At 43.7% G+C, this 23,791-nt stretch overlaps 1 protein-coding gene across 1 annotated transcript in view; it reads right to left on the bottom strand.

Moving 5' to 3' along the window:
* Positions 1–23,791, bottom strand: part of ADAMTS9 (ADAM metallopeptidase with thrombospondin type 1 motif 9) — a 1,221,593-nt gene that overhangs the window by 115,959 nt on the left and 1,081,843 nt on the right. The window contains exon 35 of the mRNA XM_069643707.1: positions 23,329–23,423. Within this exon, the coding sequence (XP_069499808.1) occupies positions 23,329–23,423 (95 nt within the window). The remainder of the gene's footprint in view (positions 1–23,328; positions 23,424–23,791) is intronic.

Raw genomic sequence — 23,791 nt, 5'->3', positions numbered from 1 at the left:
GACATATCTGAACGAAGGTCGGCAAGATGGGAAACTAAGGGAGGTGTTAGTATGTTTCTATAAAGTGTGAGAATCTTCCACTAATACCATCCTCTTAGCAATGTCAATCCAAGTGCAAATCGCAACATGACCATCGGAATGCACGTTGGAAGAATTTGGACCTTTTTCCTTTCTATTCCCCTTAAAAGATGGTTGGTCTCTTGGCCGTATAGCAGCGATGGTACGATCTTAAGTGTATAATACTCTATGAGAGGCAATGTGGTAAATTGGCAGTACTTATTGTTTACCCATTTTAACTGTACCACACATTGCAGCGCCTTCTTTTTCAGCCATTCTGTAACACAAGCCTTACTTGGGCACAAATCTAAATCGCACCCCAGGTATCTAATAAGACTCACTAGGGTAATTATGGATTCTCCAAATGCCCAAGTTAAGCATTAAGGATGATATTCGTCTTCCTATCATTTATTATTTAGTCATTCTCATGAGCATGTATCAAGGTTGCATTTTTCAAACACTGCAGGCTGATTTGCGTATGATCAGTCAGAATGACATCATCAAGATATAACATCCAGGAAAGGGTTAGGTATCCTAATTTTGGAGGAGCAAAAGCCACGGGAGCCAAGCATGTTCCTAGGTCGGCGAGGTACAAACTGCCCAGGCAGGGAGCCAAAACACATCCTTGGCAGAGGTCTCTGTGCATCTTAAAATCTCCTGCCAGACTCCCCTGCCCATTCAGTCTCACCTGAACCTACACATTTTCAAGTATAGTCATAATCGATGCCAACAAATAATCCGGGAGCCGGCAACCCCTCAACGTATTCCAGAAGCACCCTCTATTAATTGTGTTGAATGCTTGAGAAAAGTCAGTAGCTGCTGCAACGATCGGAGACCCCTCTTTACACCAAGCTTGCTCTTGGAGGCAATTCATAATAAAACCATTGCTTGCGGTGCTCATTCCCCTGTGAAACCCTATTTGCAATTTGTTGAGACTGTCAGTAATGGTGACCCATTCTTCCAACCTATCTAACACCAAAGAAGCAAATAATTTGCATCAGGGTCTAACAGGGCAGGGATCTGTGTGATTACAGAGAAAAAGAAACATGAATGCAAACTTTCCCTGCAATTGCATGTGGGGGAGTCCCCTAGCAATTCCCCCATACTCCTCTTATATTTTTATAACCCTAAAGCTGCTACCCTCCACATATAATTATGGAGAAATGTGCCCCTTGAAATGAAGCATTTTTGCATTTGGTATTTTTGTCTGCTCAGTAATTGACTGATACCACGGGGCAATAGGCCAATCATTTATGCAATCCAATCTATCTCCCTATTTGAATGTGGGAATCATTATGGCTTACCTTCATATACTAGGTAATATTTTTGTGGCCAATATGTTCTTAAAGTGTATCTACTATATACTTGCTCAAAGTGCCATATCGCTCTTCAAAATGGCATTACTTAAACCATTTGGTCTGGGAGCGACAGAGCTTGAGGCTTTTTTTTAATCAATGGCTGTTCATCTGATACATCAAAATCAAATGATCACTCACAATTATGAGCTTCTAAGATGGGTCCGTGCATTGGCAATGTGTACACATTAATTATATATTTTCCCCAAACATCCTCGTAACCCGTGTTACTTTGAAGAATCTCTTGTGATTTGGTTAGGTCATTAATCAAAGACGATAGGTTTCACAAGTTTTTGGTGCTGATTATCTTCAGCATACATTCACCCTAACTATGGTGGTGGACATATTTATAAGACTGTAACCAATTTTTTATAAGCCTGTCTGGCTTTTCTAACTTTAGGGGAATAATCTTCATGAGTAGAATCAGAGAATTTCAGAAGTCTTAGGGTATTTCTTAAAGCTTGCTTTTTAAGTTGGTTTTTCCCATCTAATAGTTGTCTCTGCTGCCCTTTTCTTTTATCATAGCTATTACTCAACTGATCTCTTGCTTGTAGGAAATTGCACAAATTTAAAAGCATGAACATTAAGACTTTTTACTCTAAAATAGTATTTTCAGGAGAGGTGCTTGGTAATTACATTTTCTTGTATTGTCTAATTTCTTAACCACGCGATGCCCCTTGATATGTCCTGTGCGATCTACCCGATGGCCTATATATGGTGTCTTTATCCCAATGTCAAAGGTAGCCGTTAAAATGTAATGATCACTGGAAGATTCATCTGTCACGGCAAAGGTTAGGCAACAATCAAATAGGTAAGTCGTTAGATAATCTATACATGAATTATATTTGTTTGCTCCGGAACCATGTTGACTTTCCCTGGACATCTCTGCTAATATTACCATTCACCATTCTGAAATTCCACACTTTAAAGAAGTCCTTCCATTTTTTCCGATTCTTTACTGCTTGTATCCTACCCTGGGTTTTTAGGTCACGGATTTGAGTCATGGCCCCTACCATTAATATATCCTGGTCCTGCATATAAACCATAATAGTTTCACATAGATCTGATATAATGGGGAAAAAGTGTCTAGTTCAGAAATCGAGCGTTTCAAGTATATATTCACTATGAATAGTGTGTTACATTCCACAGTGTCCTTTAATGTAAGTTTCACGGCTAATAGGTCATATGTTGTATTAGATATTACGTAGCTATTAGTTAATTAGCACTGTATTTTTAATCATTATTATGAGACTGTAAGCAGCACAGCGTCGCCTAGTTCAAGACGCCATTTGCTGTATTATGCTAAATCTATCTACATATACTTGCGTGGTAAGCCAGGTCTCCTGTAATAATATGATGCTATTCAGTGCAAAGATTTTCTTAGCATTATCATTGTTCATAAAACTGCTGTGCCCCCTCGAGTTCCAAATCAGCACTTTTAGGTCACTTAAGTTAAGAAGGGGGCTAAAGACCCATGCCTCAATCACCAAGCTTTCTAAAATTGTTTGATAGTCTTCCGGGTAACCATAGTCAGTCGTCTAAACCTTCAGTACGATTTTGTTTGCGAAGATTAACTATTTGTACAGTAAGATTTTGTGCAGGACATTTTTACAAGCTATTTTTCAAAGTTCTCTTTCCCACACCACATGTCCCATCCTGTTCGACCTTCCCTTTTTGTAGTTTCATTAATACTACACGGTAGAGGGTTGTAGCCCATTAACCTCAGTGGGTCTAACTTCAGCAAGCAACATTTTTGCTACAACTTCAGAGGGAAGAGGGAATAGTATGTTGCACAATGTCTGTTCTCAGATTGTCCACAGTAAATACCCGCTCTATGTCCTTCGAGGTAAGGAGCCGAAGGCATGTAACTTCGTGAACAAGACGCAGAACATTCTGTTTATTTAGAACCACATCCTCATCAGAACTAATCATGAGTTCTAAAAGAAATGTGTACGTTGAATTCTCCTCCAGCTACACGATGCATAACACAAGTATAGGTGGAGGAAAACATTGTTACTGCAGAATATTCATAAGACTGAGGATATGAGCATCCTCTGAATGCATTTTTAGGCATTTCTATTCTGACACGTTAGAAGAGAAAAAGGAGAAAGGTGCAGAAGTACAGGAGGAGTTAGAAGTTAAAAGAGAAGTTAAAACGAAAGTACATTTTGTACGTAGCAGTGTTAATATTTTGTGGAGGTAGACACGTTGTAGAAAACATTTAAAATGGTACTATAGAAATGCTGCTTTGTTGAAGAATAGAGTGATATATACACGCTCATAAGCCTCAATTAAATCAACAGATCTGTATGTGCTCAAAGTACATCAATTGAACCAATAGAACATTTCACAGCACAGTTGTTACACTTTCAAATTTTATTCAACCTGTGCGGGGGGTGCAATACTGCAGCTCCAGAACCTTTACCGCAAATTAGTAGCATAGATGACCGTAAACGAGCTGTTATATTTAGGCTCACTTCACTGGCGGAAATTTTTGACAAATATTAGGTTGCATGGGAAGAGCTGAAGAGGAGGTGACATTGGTGAATCTGATGCAGCGCTGGTTGTATTTTCAGATCGGTGAATCTGATGCAGCGCTGGTTGCATCTTCAGATCATGATGGTGCTATCTGTTGAGAAATACATTTTATTGCTTTTGTTAAGGCAGAAAGTTAATCCCTGAACTGATCCCCCAGAACGGACGCAGCCATGTGAGCATATGAAGTTTTCCTGATGGGAAATAGGGGTGTGTGCATTCGCCATCCTATTACAACCCCATGAGGCGATAAATGATGATCCTTACAGGACTGCATGCGCATCCTAAATAATGCCAGGGTAAGCAGTGCACCCAGTTCTTCTTTAATGTGGTGCACAGTTTTGAAAGTTTACATTTTAATAAACCATTGATCCATTCCACAATCTCATTGGCCTGGGGGTGGTAAATTGTGCACATCTGATGCTTGATGCCCAGTAATGTAACGCCACCGATTACATCTTTCCCCCACATCCGCGCAGTTGATGTGCAACTCACGGAATGACCCAGTCGGGCGGGGCAGGATACCTCCGATAGTTCTCAAGGTGTGGACAGCACTTAAAGATTGACATGTAGTGCAATTAATCACCATTTTAGTTAGTACCTCCTGCAGATTGGGGACAAACCAGTCCTCTTGTAAATGTGAGGCAATACAATGTTTCAACACGTGAGATGGGTAGTGCAGCTGGTCAGAAGTGACCAGCAACAGCTCATGCGGCATGACCATGTTGCCTGTTGTTTTCTGCCACCATAATAAGTCTGTAGGGGACTGCTTACATCCCCTTTTTTGCTTCTCCTACTATGGGGTATGGCCCTGCAATTCAATAATTTGAGCAATCAGTAATGAGTTTTACGGTGCTGTCAACTGCCCTCGTCCCTATGCTACAACGGGATATTCGGAAGTACTGGGCACAGGGAGGTTTGCTGCTTGTTGGGCCTCCGTGTCCCCAGAAGCATTACTGAGTGAAACCTTGTCCATGTCATTGGTATGGGTGGTGCATTTCACCACCACCGTCATGGAGGGCTGGGAAAGGGCTTCGATCAGTTTGTCCAATAATGCTGCATGCTGTACTGGGGACACGTCAGACCTCCTAAACCCTCTCCTCTTCCATTGTGCCAGACCTGAATGCATTGTTGTGGTGACATGGGCTGAGTCAGAGTAAACAGTGACGCGGCACCCCTGGGACACTAGAAGCAATTAATTAAGAGTTACGAGTTCTTATTGAGCTGAATAATGCATAAGTAGTCTTTTTTGCACAATCGCCTCATGTTCTCCATCCACCAAGCAGACAACTGCTGCACCAGTATGCCTTCGGCCAGTCCCCTGTTTAATAATTACTGACCCGTAAACAAAAAGGACCTCCCCCTTGAGCGGGCTGTCCTTTGTTTTTGCTAGGTCCTCTTCCTCCCCCTCAAATGTCACACAGTTATGAATTGCAAGGTCTTCATCAGTACACAGTTCTGTTAGAAAAGTGGCAGGGTTGACTGTCTCTCATCGCATGTGGATGTGTGGGCGGGACAAAATGACCTCGTAGGGGGATGCCCTCTGCGTGATCAGAGTTGATTTAGATTGCTCAAGGTTGACAAATATAGCATGCTCCATGTACAGTGTTACAGAACACCCGATGACAATTGTGGAGCTTTTCTCAATTGCAAATGCAGCGACAGCAAGCGCCTGTTCGCAAGGGAACTGGTCCTGGATCACTGAATCCAACACTCCACTGTAATAGGCCAATGGCTTGTGGCCCATCGTGTATTTCTGCATGAGCACTGCAGTCATCATTTGACCATTAGAATGGGAAAACAAATGGAACTCTTGAGTGTAGTCAGGGGTTGCTAGCACTGGAGCAGTGGAGATGACCTTTTTTTGTTTGTTAAAGCTTATACGCATGTCCTCTATCCCCATTATCTTTTTGTCTGTCTTTTGAGCTTCTTTGAGGCCCTGCATCAAGGGCCTAGTGTATGCCGCGTAATCTGGAATCTACACCCTGCAATAATTACACAGCCCAAGGAATTACACAGCCCAAGCTTGGAGACAGTACTGTAGCTTTGTTTTGTCTACTTTGTACCCTTTATATGCTAACAGCGGCAAGAAATGACACAGTCATTTTGTCACTGTTTTTCATTGTCACTGCACACTAGCTGATCATCCACATATTGAATGATAGTACTACGCACTTGGATGTTTCCTAAATCAGCATGCAGGATTCTATTAAAGATACTGGGGGATTCACAGTATCCTTATGGTAATCTTATGTGCTCGAACCGCATTCTAAGCCATTCTTCAAAATCACCAAAGGGAACTGTGTTGCTTGTTTGGGGATGCTGCACAAAAAGGTTGCAGGATTGGAAACTACAGGAAATTCTTCCTGAACAATATCATTTAGGGGGCGGAGATTCTGGATCATTATCCAACTCCCCCCTTTTGCCTTTCTTATCAGATATAAAGCTGTGTTACATGGGGAGGTGGAAGGCACAATAATCCCCTGAATTAGGAGTGTGGGGATGGTGTCTCGTATTCCCTCCACTGCTTCTTTGGACCGTGGATATTGTTTTGCCTGGGGCAATACAGCACTAGTTTGAGTGTGATTCGTATGGGTGCCACTCCCTGTAAAAGCCCTACATCTTGGGCACTCGTTGTCCATAACCTCTCTGGGACCTGCTCTAGATCTTCATCAGTGAATGAGGGCGGGGTGACAAGAGTCAGCAAAGAACATTGCACTCTAATATAATGCACCCTAATCTTGCAGGGGATACAGATAGCCAACACTATTTCTCCATCATCAACCCGGTCCTCAAACAATTCTGTATATGTTATTTCCTTTAGGGGTACTGTCAGCTCAATACACAACACAGAGCACCACTCACACCCATCGGAATCTGTCACAACCACAACACAACAATCGTTTTGACCAACACCACCAAACCTTGCAAATCTAGTGAATGTATTGTCACTGCCACAAGCTCTGGGTTCACAACGGGCATACAGATGAAGTCCAATGGTATCCACCACCATGCCTCACCAATCTGGGGCACTGCATCAAGTAAAACCGTGATCCTATGCACAAACTTATCAGGGTCAAATGGAATGCCACGGACCACCACTTGACCTGTATTATCACCATCGGCCTCATGGCACACATTCCTGAGATGGCACATACTATTCCTTAGTCTATGAAGGAGCAGGTCATGTTCAATTTACTTAAGAGATTGTGCCCTAACAAAGTCACTGGGGAGGTCTCTGAATACATTAAGGGTGCACTCACCATTTTACCTCCTATCTTAATAGTTACTTCTTCTGTGTACGGAATTGTTGTGACAGCCCCAGAGAAGCCTTGTTTGTTGAAAGTTTCCCATGATAGTAGGAATTTTCCCTCACTGATGCATGATTTAGTGGCACCTGTGTTGACCATAAAGATGAATTGCTTATTACCCATCTCAGCAGCCACCAACAGTTCCTCATTAGGGTTGGTAGTCATGTACAGGACTTGGCACGTGAGGGCTTTCTGTGTGCTGTCCTAATCAGGATATGTATTGGTATCCGGGAACGTGAAAGAGTTCCCTCCCGTGACACTCACCCCCCGATATGGTGCCACAGTCCCATTTGGGACAGCATTATTTGTGGGCATGGTTCCCCTATATGATTGGTTCTGAGGTGTTGCTTGCACTTGGATGGGAAAGGCAACTGTGCTTTTGGGGGCCACAGCAGTAACTTTGTGTGTGCTTGGTGTATCTCGTAAGGTATGGATGTGGATATCAGGAGTGTAGGGAAGATCTGCTGTTGTTGTGCTGGGCCAGCAGGGGTTTATGGATTGTATCCTGTCTCCATTCTGCTTTAACATTCCCTCGCAAAATGTGCCCACTTCACACATCCCCAGCACTGGACCGGACCAGCTCGCCCTCTCCCCACTCTGCCCCCTTGAAACCCTCCTCCCCCTTGCTGCTGACCTCTTTGATACCACTCAGAATACTGCGACTGCGATCCATTGTTTCATTGCCCTTGTACTCCGCCAGCCAAAATGCTGCTATTCTTACAGCCGTTCGCACTGCCGCCTGCTCTGCTGGCACTGTTTGTATCGCTGCTGCAACTGCCCCTTCAACTGCTATTTTTGCTAGCTTTTTCTGTACCATTTTCACTTCCTCAGCCTGACGCCTTTGTGCTGTTTCAATTTCTCTCTCTTATTGGTTTACATTGATGAATAATTCTAGTCTGTATTTCGTCCCACCCTTCTACGCCTGCAATCTTATCCAGGGCTTTCTGCACTTCCTTGTGGAGTCCCCTTTAAATAACGAAATAAAAAATTGGAACTGATCGGTCCCACTGTTCTCCTGTCTCGGCCCTCCACATCTCCTGCACTTTTAAAATGTACTGAGCCCCCATTGTGTACTGCATTAAGGACTGTAGGTTTGGCGTGTCAGGGTACGCCCGTCGCAATTCATCCCACACTTGTGTTTTAATATTGTTAAAAGGTGATCCATCATGCGTATCATCATCTATTTCTACTCTGGGATAACTGGCCTTCACCCAAACATCTCCAGTCTGATCTCCCACGATTGCTACAAGCAAGGTTTTTATGTCTCCCACCGCAAGATTTCTTTTCAAAGGCATATATCCATTTCCCAGCCACGGGAATGTGAGGGGTGGGAGCACTTAAATCAGGTTGTTCTTATCTATTGAGCCCAGGGTGCATACCGTGCACTCCCGGGGCCTTTATGCAGTAATGGCAACTGTGTGCCCATTCCCTGGCTTGTCTTCTCGCCGTCACTTTCCATTTTCCTGGCCACTGCTGTACGCTCAAATGTGCTCTTCAACCATGAGCCCCACAAGCTCTCTAACGGTGGGGTAACTACGGATGCCTCCTCTTCATCCTCCGATTCATCCCTGGTGTCCAACTCCCCTTCCTGCAATTCTCTGTTTGTGCCTCAGTCCAACCTCACTGTCCCATAACCTACACTCTCCGCCCCTCGCTTGTCACTCTTCCCCTTTTCAATATGTACATCCTTTATTGCAATGCTGTCCAGTCTAAATAAAATATCTGAAGACCTCCACTCGCGTAGCCCACACCCCGATTTACCCCCTTCTTTCAAGGAGGGCCCTCAACCATGTCAATTCTGCTTGTGTGGCCTGTTAAGCTTTTTCTAACTTCTTTTGAGATTTCTAATGTGTGGTTCTGGGAGTGTTCCTGTTCATTTGGTATGGGGCGGTACTGTGGCAGACGAGGGCACATAGGTTGTGTTAGTATATCCTGTGGCGGGAAGGGAGGTGAGCGGGTACAGCCCCTCTTAGGGAGGGGGTGAATGTGTCCTTTTAGGTGCTACTGTTTTAACTACATCAGGGACTGGGCTGCGGTCACTTTGGGGCTTGCACTCATTATCCTCAATGTCCTCTACCATTGTCCACAACTCTAAAATCTCTTTCCTACTATGAAGATGTTTACCCTTGTATTTAGCAGCTAAAAATGTGTACATGTGTTCCAATATTCCCCGATTATTCGTACCCTGCTCTGGCTATGTGCGGAACATTCCTCTTTTTGTCTATGCTACCCACTGCTGTGGTATTGCTAAATTTTGTCTCTATACAACAGCAATGCACTGCACATATACTCCAACTGAGTCATTACCCCATGTTGGTGATCATTATAACCAAAGAATGTCAGACCATATAAAAGAAGATACAACTTATCATGGGTGTTCCTACCATGGGTATTTTTGTCTGCTCAGTAATTGACTGATACCACGGGGCAATAGGCCAATCATTTATGCAATCCAATCTATCTCCCTATTTGAATGTGGGAATCATTATGGCTTACCTTCATATACTAGGTAATATTTTTGTGGCCAATATGTTCTTAAAGAGTATCTACTATATACTTGCTCAAAGTGCCATATCGCTCTTCAAAATGGCATTACTTAAACCATTTGGTCTGGGAGCGACAGAGCTTGAGGCTTTTTTTTAATCAATGGCTGTTCATCTGATACATCAAAATCAAATGATCACTCACAATTATGAGCTTCTAAGATGGGTCCGTGCATTGGCAATGTGTACACATTAATTATATATTTTCCTCAAACATCCTCGTAACCCGTGTTACTTTGAAGAATCTCTTGTGATTTGGTTAGGTCATTAATCAAAGACGATAGGTTTCACAAGTTTTTGGTGCTGATTATCTTCAGCATACATTCACCCTAACTATGGTGGTGGACATATTTATAAGACTGTAACCAATTTTTTATAAGCCTGTCTGGCTTTTCTAACTTTAGGGGAATAATCTTCATGAGTAGAATCAGAGAATTTCAGAAGTCTTAGGGTATTTCTTAAAGCTTGCTTTTTAAGTTGGTTTTTCCCATCTAATACTTGTCTCTGCTGCCCTTTTCTTTTATCATAGCTATTACTCAACTGATCTCTTGCTTGTAGGAAATTGCACAAATTTAAAAGCATGAACATTAAGACTTTTTACTCTAAAATAGTATTTTCAGGAGAGGTGCTTGGTAATTACATTTTCTTGTATTGTCTAATTTCTTAACCACGCGATGCCCCTTGATATGTCCTGTGCGATCTACCCGATGGCCTATATATGGTGTCTTTATCCCAATGTCAAAGGTAGCCGTTAAAATGTAATGATCACTGGAAGATTCATCTGTCACTGCAAAGGTTAGGCAACAATCAAATAGGTAAGTCGTTAGATAATCTATACATGAATTATATTTGTTTGCTCCGGAACCATGTTGACTTTCCCTGGACATCTCTGCTAATATTACCATTCACCATTCTGAAATTCCACACTTTAAAGAAGTCCTTCCATTTTTTCCGATTCTTTACTGCTTGTATCCTACCCTGGGTTTTTAGGTCACGGATTTGAGTCATGGCCCCTACCATTAATATATCCTGGTCCTGCATATAAACCATAATAGTTTCACATAGATCTGATATAATGGGGAAAAAGTGTCTAGTTCAGAAATCGAGCGTTTCAAGTATATATTCACTATGAATAGTGTGTTACATTCCACAGTGTCCTTTAATGTAAGTTTCACGGCTAATAGGTCATATGTTGTATTAGATATTACGTAGCTATTAGTTAATTAGCACTGTATTTTTAATCATTATTATGAGACTGTAAGCAGCACAGCGTCGCCTAGTTCAAGACGCCATTTGCTGTATTATGCTAAATCTATCTACATATACTTGCGTGGTAAGCCAGGTCTCCTGTAATAATATGATGCTATTCAGTGCAAAGATTTTCTTAGCATTATCATTGTTCATAAAACTGCTGTGCCCCCTCGAGTTCCAAATCAGCACTTTTAGGTCACTTAAGTTAAGAAGGGGGCTAAAGACCCATGCCTCAATCACCAAGCTTTCTAAAATTGTTTGATAGTCTTCCGGGTAACCATAGTCAGTCGTCTAAACCTTCAGTACGATTTTGTTTGCGAAGATTAACTATTTGTACAGTAAGATTTTGTGCAGGACATTTTTACAAGCTATTTTTCAAAGTTCTCTTTCCCACACCACATGTCCCATCCTGTTCGACCTTCCCTTTTTGTAGTTTCATTAATACTACACGGTAGAGGGTTGTAGCCCATTAACCTCAGTGGGTCTAACTTCAGCAAGCAACATTTTTGCTACAACTTCAGAGGGAAGAGGGAATAGTATGTTGCACAATGTCTGTTCTCAGATTGTCCACAGTAAATACCCGCTCTATGTCCTTCGAGGTAAGGAGCCGAAGGCATGTAACTTCGTGAACAAGACGCAGAACATTCTGTTTATTTAGAACCACATCCTCATCAGAACTAATCATGAGTTCTAAAAGAAATGTGTACGTTGAATTCTCCTCCAGCTACACGATGCATAACACAAGTATAGGTGGAGGAAAACATTGTTACTGCAGAATATTCATAAGACTGAGGATATGAGCATCCTCTGAATGCATTTTTAGGCATTTCTATTCTGACACGTTAGAAGAGAAAAAGGAGAAAGGTGCAGAAGTACAGGAGGAGTTAGAAGTTAAAAGAGAAGTTAAAACGAAAGTACATTTTGTACGTAGCAGTGTTAATATTTTGTGGAGGTAGACACGTTGTAGAAAACATTTAAAATGGTACTATAGAAATGCTGCTTTGTTGAAGAATAGAGTGATATATACACGCTCATAAGCCTCAATTAAATCAACAGATCTGTATGTGCTCAAAGTACATCAATTGAACCAATAGAACATTTCACAGCACAGTTGTTACACTTTCAAATTTTATTCAACCTGTGCGGGGGGTGCAATACTGCAGCTCCAGAACCTTTACCGCAAATTAGTAGCATAGATGACCGTAAACGAGCTGTTATATTTAGGCTCACTTCACTGGCGGAAATTTTTGACAAATATTAGGTTGCATGGGAAGAGCTGAAGAGGAGGTGACATTGGTGAATCTGATGCAGCGCTGGTTGTATTTTCAGATCGGTGAATCTGATGCAGCGCTGGTTGCATCTTCAGATCATGATGGTGCTATCTGTTGAGAAATACATTTTATTGCTTTTGTTAAGGCAGAAAGTTAATCCCTGAACTGATCCCCCAGAACGGACGCAGCCATGTGAGCATATGAAGTTTTCCTGATGGGAAATAGGGGTGTGTGCATTCGCCATCCTATTACAACCCCATGAGGCGATAAATGATGATCCTTACAGGACTGCATGCGCATCCCAAATAATGCCAGGGTAAGCAGTGCACCCAGTTCTTCTTTAATGTGGTGCACAGTTTTGAAAGTTTACATTTTAATAAACCATTGATCCATTCCACAATCTCATTGGCCTGGGGGTGGTAAATTGTGCACATCTGATGCTTGATGCCCAGTAATGTAACGCCACCGATTACATCTTTCCCCCACATCCGCGCAGTTGATGTGCAACTCACGGAATGACCCAGTCGGGCGGGGCAGGATACCTCCGATAGTTCTCAAGGTGTGGACAGCACTTAAAGATTGACATGTAGTGCAATTAATCACCATTTTAGTTAGTACCTCCTGCAGATTGGGGACAAACCAGTCCTCTTGTAAATGTGAGGCAATACAATGTTTCAACACGTGAGATGGGTAGTGCAGCTGGTCAGAAGTGACCAGCAACAGCTCATGCGGCATGACCATGTTGCCTGTTGTTTTCTTCCACCATAATAAGTCTGTAGGGGACTGCTTACATCCCCTTTTTTGCTTCTCCTACTATGGGGTATGGCCCTGCAATTCAATAATTTGAGCAATCAGTAATGAGTTTTACGGTGCTGTCAACTGCACTCGTCCCTATGCTACAACGGGATATTCGGAAGTACTGGGCACAGGGAGGTTTGCTGCTTGTTGGGCCTCCGTGTCCCCAGAAGCATTACTGAGTGAAACCTTGTCCATGTCATTGGTATGGGTGGTGCATTTCACCACCACCGTCATGGAGGGCTGGGAAAGGGCTTCGATCAGTTTGTCCAATAATGCTGCATGCTGTACTGGGGACACGTCAGACCTCCTAAACCCTCTCCTCTTCCATTGTGCCAGACCTGAATGCATTGTTGTGGTGACATGGGCTGAGTCAGAGTAAACAGTGACGCGGCACCCCTGGGACACTAGAAGCAATTAATTAAGAGTTACGAGTTCTTATTGAGCTGAATAATGCATAAGTAGTCTTTTTTGCACAATCGCCTCATGTTCTCCATCCACCAAGCAGACAACTGCTGCACCAGTATGCCTTCGGCCAGTCCCCTGTTTAATAATTACTGACCCGTAAACAAAAAGGACCTCCCCCTTGAGCGGGCTGTCCTTTGTTTTTGCTAGGTCCTCTTCCTCCCCCTCAAATGTCACACAGTTATGAATTGCAAGGTCTTCATCAGTACACAGTTCTGTTAGAAAAGTGGCAGGGTTGACTGTCTCTCATCGCATGTGGATGTGTGGGCGGGACAAAATGACCTCGTAGGGGGATGCCCTCTGCGTGATCAGAGTTGATTTAGATTGCTCAAGGTTGACAAATATAGCATGCTCCATGTACAGTGTTACAGAACACCCGATGACAATTGTGGAGCTTTTCTCAATTGCAAATGCAGCGACAGCAAGCGCCTGTTCGCAAGGGAACTGGTCCTGGATCACTGAATCCAACACTCCACTGTAATAGGCCAATGGCTTGTGGCCCATCGTGTATTTCTGCATGAGCACTGCAGTCATCATTTGACCATTAGAATGGGAAAACAAATGGAACTCTTGAGTGTAGTCAGGGGTTGCTAGCACTGGAGCAGTGGAGATGACCTTTTTTTGTTTGTTAAAGCTTATACGCATGTCCTCTATCCCCATTATCTTTTTGTCTGTCTTTTGAGCTTCTTTGAGGCCCTGCATCAAGGGCCTAGTGTATGCCGCGTAATCTGGAATCTACACCCTGCAATAATTACACAGCCCAAGGAATTACACAGCCCAAGCTTGGAGACAGTACTGTAGCTTTGTTTTGTCTACTTTGTACCCTTTATATGCTAACAGCGGCAAGAAATGACACAGTCATTTTGTCACTGTTTTTCATTGTCACTGCACACTAGCTGATCATCCACATATTGAATGATAGTACTACGCACTTGGATGTTTCCTAAATCAGCATGCAGGATTCTATTAAAGATACTGGGGGATTCACAGTATCCTTATGGTAATCTTATGTGCTCGAACCGCATTCTAAGCCATTCTTCAAAATCACCAAAGGGAACTGTGTTGCTTGTTTGGGGATGCTGCACAAAAAGGTTGCAGGATTGGAAACTACAGGAAATTCTTCCTGAACAATATCATTTAGGGGGCGGAGATTCTGGATCATTATCCAACTCCCCCCTTTTGCCTTTCTTATCAGATATAAAGCTGTGTTACATGGGGAGGTGGAAGGCACAATAATCCCCTGAATTAGGAGTGTGGGGATGGTGTCTCGTATTCCCTCCACTGCTTCTTTGGACCGTGGATATTGTTTTGCCTGGGGCAATACAGCACTAGTTTGAGTGTGATTCGTATGGGTGCCACTCCCTGTAAAAGCCCTACATCTTGGGCACTCGTTGTCCATAACCTCTCTGGGACCTGCTCTAGATCTTCATCAGTGAATGAGGGCGGGGTGACAAGAGTCAGCAAAGAACATTGCACTCTAATATAATGCACCCTAATCTTGCAGGGGATACAGATAGCCAACACTATTTCTCCATCATCAACCCGGTCCTCAAACAATTCTGTATATGTTATTTCCTTTAGGGGTACTGTCAGCTCAATACACAACACAGAGCACCACTCACACCCATCGGAATCTGTCACAACCACAACACAACAATCGTTTTGACCAACACCACCAAACCTTGCAAATCTAGTGAATGTATTGTCACTGCCACAAGCTCTGGGTTCACAACGGGCATACAGATGAAGTCCAATGGTATCCACCACCATGCCTCACCAATCTGGGGCACTGCATCAAGTAAAACCGTGATCCTATGCACAAACTTATCAGGGTCAAATGGAATGCCACGGACCACCACTTGACCTGTATTATCACCATCGGCCTCATGGCACACATTCCTGAGATGGCACATACTATTCCTTAGTCTATGAAGGAGCAGGTCATGTTCAATTTACTTAAGAGATTGTGCCCTAACAAAGTCACTGGGGAGGTCTCTGAATACATTAAGGGTGCACTCACCATTTTACCTCCTATCTTAATAGTTACTTCTTCTGTGTACGGAATTGTTGTGACAGCCCCAGAGAAGCCTTGTTTGTTGAAAGTTTCCCATGATAGTAGGAATTTTCCCTCACTGATGCATGATTTAGTGGCACCTGTGTTGACCATAAAGATGAATTGCTTATTACCCATCTCAGCAGCCACCAACAGTTCCTCATTAGGGTTGGTAGTCATGTACAGGACTTGGCATGTGAGGGCTTTCTGTGTGCTGTCCTAATCAGGATATGTATTGGTATCCGGGAACGTGAAAGAGTTCCCTCCCGTGACACTCACCCCCCGATATGGTGCCACAGTCCCATTTGGGACAGCATTATTTGTGGGCATGGTTCCCCTATATGATTGGTTCTGAGGTGTTGCTTGCACTTGGATGGGAAAGGCAACTGTGCTTTTGGGGGCCACAGCAGTAACTTTGTGTGTGCTTGGTGTATCTCGTAAGGTATGGATGTGGATATCAGGAGTGTAGGGAAGATCTGCTGTTGTTGTGCTGGGCCAGCAGGGGTTTATGGATTGTATCCTGTCTCCATTCTGCTTTAACATTCCCTCGCAAAATGTGCCCACTTCACACATCCCCAGCACTGGACCGGACCAGCTCGCCCTCTCCCCACTCTGCCCCCTTGAAACCCTCCTCCCCCTTGCTGCTGACCTCTTTGATACCACTCAGAATACTGCGACTGCGATCCATTGTTCCATTGCCCTTGTACTCCGCCAGCCAAAATGCTGCTATTCTTACAGCCGTTCGCACTGCCGCCTGCTCTGCTGGCACTGTTTGTATCGCTGCTGCAACTGCCCCTTCAACTGCTATTTTTGCTAGCTTTTTCTGTACCATTTTCACTTCCTCAGCCTGACGCCTTTGTGCTGTTTCAATTTCTCTCTCTTATTGGTTTACATTGATGAATAATTCTAGTCTGTATTTCGTCCCACCCTTCTACGCCTGCAATCTTATCCAGGGCTTTCTGCACTTCCTTGTGGAGTCCCCTTTAAATAACGAAATAAAAAATTGGAACTGATCGGTCCCACTGTTCTCCTGTCTCGGCCCTCCACATCTCCTGCACTTTTAAAATGTACTGAGCCCCCATTGTGTACTGCATTAAGGACTGTAGGTTTGGCGTGTCAGGGTACGCCCGTCGCAATTCATCCCACACTTGTGTTTTAATATTGTTAAAAGGTGATCCATCATGCGTATCATCATCTATTTCTACTCTGGGATAACTGGCCTTCACCCAAACATCTCCAGTCTGATCTCCCACGATTGCTACAAGCAAGGTTTTTATGTCTCCCACCGCAAGATTTCTTTTCAAAGGCATATATCCATTTCCCAGCCACGGGAATGTGAGGGGTGGGAGCACTTAAATCAGGTTGTTCTTATCTATTGAGCCCAGGGTGCATACCGTGCACTCCCGGGGCCTTTATGCAGTAATGGCAACTGTGTGCCCATTCCCTGGCTTGTCTTCTCGCCGTCACTTTCCATTTTCCTGGCCACTGCTGTACGCTCAAATGTGCTCTTCAACCATGAGCCCCACAAGCTCTCTAACGGTGGGGTAACTACGGATGCCTCCTCTTCATCCTCCGATTCATCCCTGGTGTCCAACTCCCCTTCCTGCAATTCTCTGTTTGTGCCTCAGTCCAACCTCACTGTCCCATAACCTACACTCTCCGCCCCTCGCTTGTCACTCTTCCCCTTTTCAATATGTACATCCTTTATTGCAATGCTGTCCAGTCTAAATAAAATATCTGAAGACCTCCACTCGCGTAGCCCACACCCCGATTTACCCCCTTCTTTCAAGGAGGGCCCTCAACCATGTCAATTCTGCTTGTGTGGCCTGTTAAGCTTTTTCTAACTTCTTTTGAGATTTCTAATGTGTGGTTCTGGGAGTGTTCCTGTTCATTTGGTATGGGGCGGTACTGTGGCAGACGAGGGCACATAGGTTGTGTTAGTATATCCTGTGGCGGGAAGGGAGGTGAGCGGGTACAGCCCCTCTTAGGGAGGGGGTGAATGTGTCCTTTTAGGTGCTACTGTTTTAACTACATCAGGGACTGGGCTGCGGTCACTTTGGGGCTTGCACTCATTATCCTCAATGTCCTCTACCATTGTCCACAACTCTAAAATCTCTTTCCTACTATGAAGATGTTTACCCTTGTATTTAGCAGCTAAAAATGTGTACATGTGTTCCAATATTCCCCGATTATTCGTACCCTGCTCTGGCTATGTGCGGAACATTCCTCTTTTTGTCTATGCTACCCACTGCTGTGGTATTGCTAAATTTTGTCTCTATACAACAGCAATGCACTGCACATATACTCCAACTGAGTCATTACCCCATGTTGGTGATCATTATAACCAAAGAATGTCAGACCATATAAAAGAAGATACAACTTATCATGGGTGTTCCTACCAGTCCTTCGCTCATTATCCTGGTCGCCCTCTACCCGCGCTCCCCTTTCCCTTACTCACTCCACACACACTCCCTCTTATTCCTCACACCCAACAAACACAGCACTTCTTCCACAGGCCCTCCCCTAGCCTCCACCTGCTACACAATAAGATTTAATAAACTAAATAACAACCACTACTTCATCTCACTTCCCCACCCAGGACGTATTGGGCACATGAATCTGAGCTCTCCAACTATACAGAGCCCCTACTTTTATATCCTCTTTTCACATATAAAAATATGGCACCACCGTCTTCCCTAGCTCGGAAAGGATCCCACTTCTCTGTTTCTCTTCTCATACACTATTATTATTATTATTATTATTATTATTAATAATAATAATAAATAATAAACTGCCACATAGTCATTACACACTATCCAACTTGAATGCACAACAATGTACCATACACTTTTTCCCCCCTCGTCTTCCACACAAACGGACACACTGTTATCCCGGTTATCCGACTTTCCTTTTAACATCAGCCCCCGTTGTTGTCGCCTGCAAGAGGTTTACTTACATTTACGTGTTCACCCAAGCTCATCCATCATGGGGTCCCAACAATGGCCTGTACCTTCCTAGGAGCCGCGCCCTGCTCCAAAGAGCAGACAGGAATTCTGTGAAAACTGACCCTGTACACCAATACGGGTTGCGCGCTTCGGACTGGTCACTGCAGGTGGCCGCGGCCCCTCCAGATGTGCAGCCTGGAAGCCTCCGTCTTTGCGGAAAATCTGGTATCATGTCGGGTCACCAAAAATGTAGAGAAGCCCCTCAATGGTCACACCCGAATAAATACAACCCACTAGGGAAAAAGGCCCAACTCACCTCTTGCAAGGAGAACAAGGTTTATGTCCATTAAAAAGACAAAGGCTTGTTAGAACAGTTTTTCTGAAGTCCAACTAAGGGCTTAGTAAAACCATTCAACTGAGACAGTACAAAACTCCACTCTTAATACAAGGATGTACCACCCGAGTTCACGGTAGTGTAGACAGAGCAGCCAGCCTTATCTTAGGAGGGAGAGAGAGCTGTAGAATCAGTACAAAGAAACTGTATTATAAATACAGTCCAAAGAAACACTGACACGCCATGTATTGTAAAAAAATAAAGGGTTAATGTTATATACAAGTGGCCCAAGAGCTTCTTGGGTAAGTAAGCAATAAAATAAAAGCATATAAACACTTTATAAAAACACAACACTATGATTTAAATAAACAGATCAAAGCACATACCTTGTTTAGAACACCTAACAGTATTTCTAGGTGGGTAAGACCATAGATTACTTTCTGATTACTTTCAGTAACACAAGGGTAGTAGACTCTGTCAGTTATGCAGTGACATTCAACAAGGAAATCACATAGTAAATCAACTTGCAAATATACTTTTCTGAACAGTTGAACACAGATTCAAGGAACAGTATATACCTCTACTACTTTTGTGATAACAAGCAGTTATACTAGGGAAGTAACACCTTTTTGGTGTAATATGCAATAACAGTTGGTTTTCAGCTCAGTGGAACACAGTCTAAGATAAGCAAGAACTAGCTCTTTAAACTAATTGTGGATGCTCCAGGCAACCCAAGGACAGCTACACCTAAAGGAACACTTTTCAGGAATGGCACACAGCTATTCTAGGCAGGTAAAACCTAATGTTGTAATATACTATTATATGATCAGTGCAACACAGATTGAGGTAAGTAATTACTCATTTAAGATGGCACACAGACAACACAAGGGAAGTAAAACATATATACGTTTTAAAGGAGCAATCATCAATTTTAAGAGGTAAGTATAACCTTAGGCAGACTTATTCTGGACAGGCTAACAGCAAGTCAGCGGAAGCAAGACCCAATTGGGGACACTCATACATTTATCCTAACAGTAATAGTAAAGTGAAACAAGCAGCATTACTTTAGGGGAAAAGGCACAACCAATTCACAGGTGAGTAATGTAACCTTATATATATACTTTTCAGAATAGCGCAACACACATTCAAGGTAAGTAAGAACTTTTGTAACTGTTCACTCTCAGAATTACAGTTACCAGCTAACCTCCTTTACAAGTAAGTAACTGTTGAACACTTGTTATTCTTTTCAAGGCAGAACCCTTTTCTTATCCAGTCATTCCCTTATTCTATAGCATGAGTTCACTCAGAGGCAATAGAGAGACCCTAGTGGTCTAAGTGCCCGCTGTAGGCAGGGTGAGATAGGGTTCAGTTGCAGGCAAAGTCGGAGTTCCAGAGGAAGACTGTTCAAACAAGTAAGTATTTCACTTTAAAGTTAGCTGAGGGTCCAGGGACTTCAGAGAAGACACCTATGAGGATTCCACCGTGGGCCTGGGCGAACTGGATGAGTGGCCTCCCAGTCACAGAAAACAGCCCAAAGCTATACAGAAATCACAAAGGCTTAAGGTAGGTAAAATACACCGGCCAAAACAGTAGCGGAGTTGCAGCAGGAAGACTTCAAGATCGGCAGCCAAAAACCTGGTCAATGGATTCCTTTGACAAGAAGATGGAAGACGGGACTCTGGAAGAACTTGTGTAACAGGGATCACAGGAGAAGGCTCCAGGCAAGTGTTTCCTCACAGCTGGATGCAGCTCTGTGGATTTGGCACCTTTTTAGGAACACAGAAGACAGAATATCGCTGGTAGGATCCTCATCATTTGGAAGGTCCAGCACTCAAGTGAGGGGATGTTTCAGACCTGAATCATGTCTCTGGAGATCCAGCAGAAATCCCACCGAGTTTCAGCAAGATTCAGAATTCAGAAAACCGTGCACTGCACAATGGGCTCGAGGTCCCAGGGTATTGGGGAATTGCAGCCCTTCAATGTCACAGCACAACGTGGGATGGCCAAAAGTGCAGGTCTTCTTGGGTTAATGGATCTTACCAGCCTTTGGGTAGGAGTTGTCGTGTTCGGGACTCCCAGGTCCTTTCGAAGGAAGGGCTACAGCAGGCTCTAGTTAAACAGCAGGCTCACTGGTCGCTGGAAATCGTCTCAGCTGTGGTTTCTTCATCTTCTTCTTTGGTTTTGGTTCCAGTGGCCGACTACCTCTTCAGCTTCCAGGATTGCACTTTGGAACCCATCCAATCGAACAGTCATGCAACATTCAAACTTGGGGGGTCGGCAGTCCTTTCAGGACAGCCAGCCTTCCAGTTTGAACTAGATTATTGCAGTCAGGCTGGAAGACAAAGGGCTACAGAGTTTTGGACTCCTCCCTTTCTTCCTGCCTTCACAGACCTTCTAGAGCCTGGCCAGGGAATCCACAGGATTCCTCCCGAAGATAAAAATCACACAAAGGAGTTTCCCACCCTGGATGTTAGGAGAAGGAAGAAGAATGGACAAAAGATGCTAAAATGGTGAAAAAGGAAAACAGGGGCCATTTTGTTAAAATGAGTGTGGAAACAGCCCACGTTAAGGGTGCACGAAATTAAGAAAAAGGTTCACTGCCACCAGTCATTAGAGGTAAGTTTGTCAATGTAACATTTAAAATGAGAACAGGGATACCCAGCAACAATAGGCACTTTTTTGCCAGGAAGTTGTCAAAGGGGATAACTTTTAAAAGATACTATGGAGAGTCTTTAAAATTACACCCATAAAAAGAGTAAAAGATTCTGGAGTGTGGGAAAGGATTCCCACTCACAGAGGTATAAGGAAAAAAGATCTACCAGTCCAGCAAAAAGTTCTGGGGTTGACACAGATCATAAAGATTTATCATTGATATGAAAATCTTACCTAACAGCGTGCCAGCAAAGAATTCTGCTGCCACGGAGCGCTTTGACGAAAAGAGCATAAGCAACAAATATAATGGCTCACACAGCGTCCTGAGTGATGTACTTTACATAGGTTACAGATCCAGATTGGCTGGTTGGTGCGACCCTATACATGTACCGCCTGCTCCATAAGGATTGCCAGGCCATTGGTACTAGCTTCTCCTGTCTGTCTTCCATATGGGGTCCTTCTTTGCACGCCATCAGACGCAAGGCTCCTACTTGCCAATTGTAATCACAAATCATAGCATTCCTATCTGTGTCCCAATGTGCACCAGATACTACAGAGATGGGCGCAGATACTATTTTCAAGGTCATGCTTACTTGCAAACCCCAGCTAAATCGCAGATGCATCAGCGCCTTCCCAAATCTTCCCACACTGGTTTTAGGTTGTTACTTTTCCCCCTGGCACCTCGCAGCACAAATCACATGACCTGATGGTGAAGGCAGTCTGTTTTATGGTCGGTGGTCTGGGGCTGGCTGATTCCGTGGAATGCTGGGGTCTTGTGACAGGGCATCTAGGCACTATAACTTAGGGTTTGGACTAATGTAGGTCGGAGGCTTGTGCCCTCCTTCTCGTGGGATAACTGTTCACAGGGAGTTCTCGGTCCCCTCACCTTGCAGGGCGCATTCCTTAGGGGTTACAAGTGCTAATATTAGGAGACACTGAGAGGTTTATAAATCTCTGCGGGTTTGGCCTTTCTCACTGCTGCCCAGGTTGTATACCAACCCTGCATTCACACATGCATCGCTATGTTCTAAGCCCGGACTTACTGTCCTGGCTGAAGCGCAGCGCCAGTCCTTGATTTCAAAATGGCTGCTATTTTCTAAGATGGCGTTTCATTTCTAGTACAATCTACACCCAATCACATAATAACCTACCCATAATGCAACTTCTATCAACACCCCTCTCCTCCCTACAACCTCCCCAAGCATCTACAACACACTCTTAGGCCTCTACCACATTCGGAACTTCTTTGGGCCCTGGGAGGATCGCCCCTGATTCCCAACATTTTTGGGTGAGCTGGGACAGGAAGTGGGGGGGAATGGCCTTAGGGATTAGCTTGTACGTGGGCAGTCAATGGGTGGGTAAATAATCGTTAGGTGTTTGGTTATTAGGCCTTGTGTCCCTCCTCATTTGCCATTATTCCCCAGCTGTACTTTAATCCAATAGTTCCTGCTTATAGGTGCCGCTCTAGCGCTAGCTGACAGACAAAACTAAAAAGGGAGCATAGCTCCATCACCCATGATTGGCGGTTCAGACAGCCAGTATTACGACCGTACTTGCGACTGCCTTCATTCCAATAAATGGTTTGCTCACTTGAAGAATAGTTCTTGTAAAGCAATTTGCACGTATTGTAAATGGAATGGAATTTTAAGCAACGGAAGCCATATTTTAAATGAAAAGTGGGTTAAAAAAAGCCAAGAATCAGTAACATATTGTTTTGATATTGTTAAAAATGATTGATATTTATAGACATTAGATTCTTACCTGTAGCCAAAAACCTCAGAGAAGTTTTCCGCCTCGCCACTTACAAGAGTCACATACTCCAGAGGGCTGTCGGAATGCATCCCAGCGCAATGTATCTGAAACAAAGCCGCAATGAGATTGTGAGGTGAGGAGATACATTTTTAAGCAGCTCACTATGCAAACTATGGGTGTTATCACCCAATTTAATGGCAATCTTTTTATCGGCGTTCGAAGGATAAAAGTCTGAGTCCATTATGCCTTATCAGACTGAAAGCACATTTTCTGAAAATGTCCTGAGTGTGCGCTTAACTTACTAAGGTATCTGACCAGCTAGTCATAAGTTAAGCAGTGCTTCAATCTTGTCTGCATTCTGGTGCGATAAAACACTGCAAAATCAGTCCTTTGTGATTCTAGAAACCCAAGGAGTAGCTTATGGAATTGGGTCTATACATCTGTGCACATGAGGAGTGTAGCTCGGCTGCTG

The sequence above is a fragment of the Ambystoma mexicanum genome, chromosome 2p (assembly GCF_040938575.1).
Source record: "Ambystoma mexicanum isolate Mex_15411 chromosome 2p, UKY_AmexF1_1, whole genome shotgun sequence".
Classification (NCBI taxonomy): Eukaryota; Metazoa; Chordata; class Amphibia; order Caudata; family Ambystomatidae; genus Ambystoma; species Ambystoma mexicanum.
Note: the sequence above shows the minus strand (reverse complement) of the source record. Positions and strands in the feature narration are given on the sequence as shown.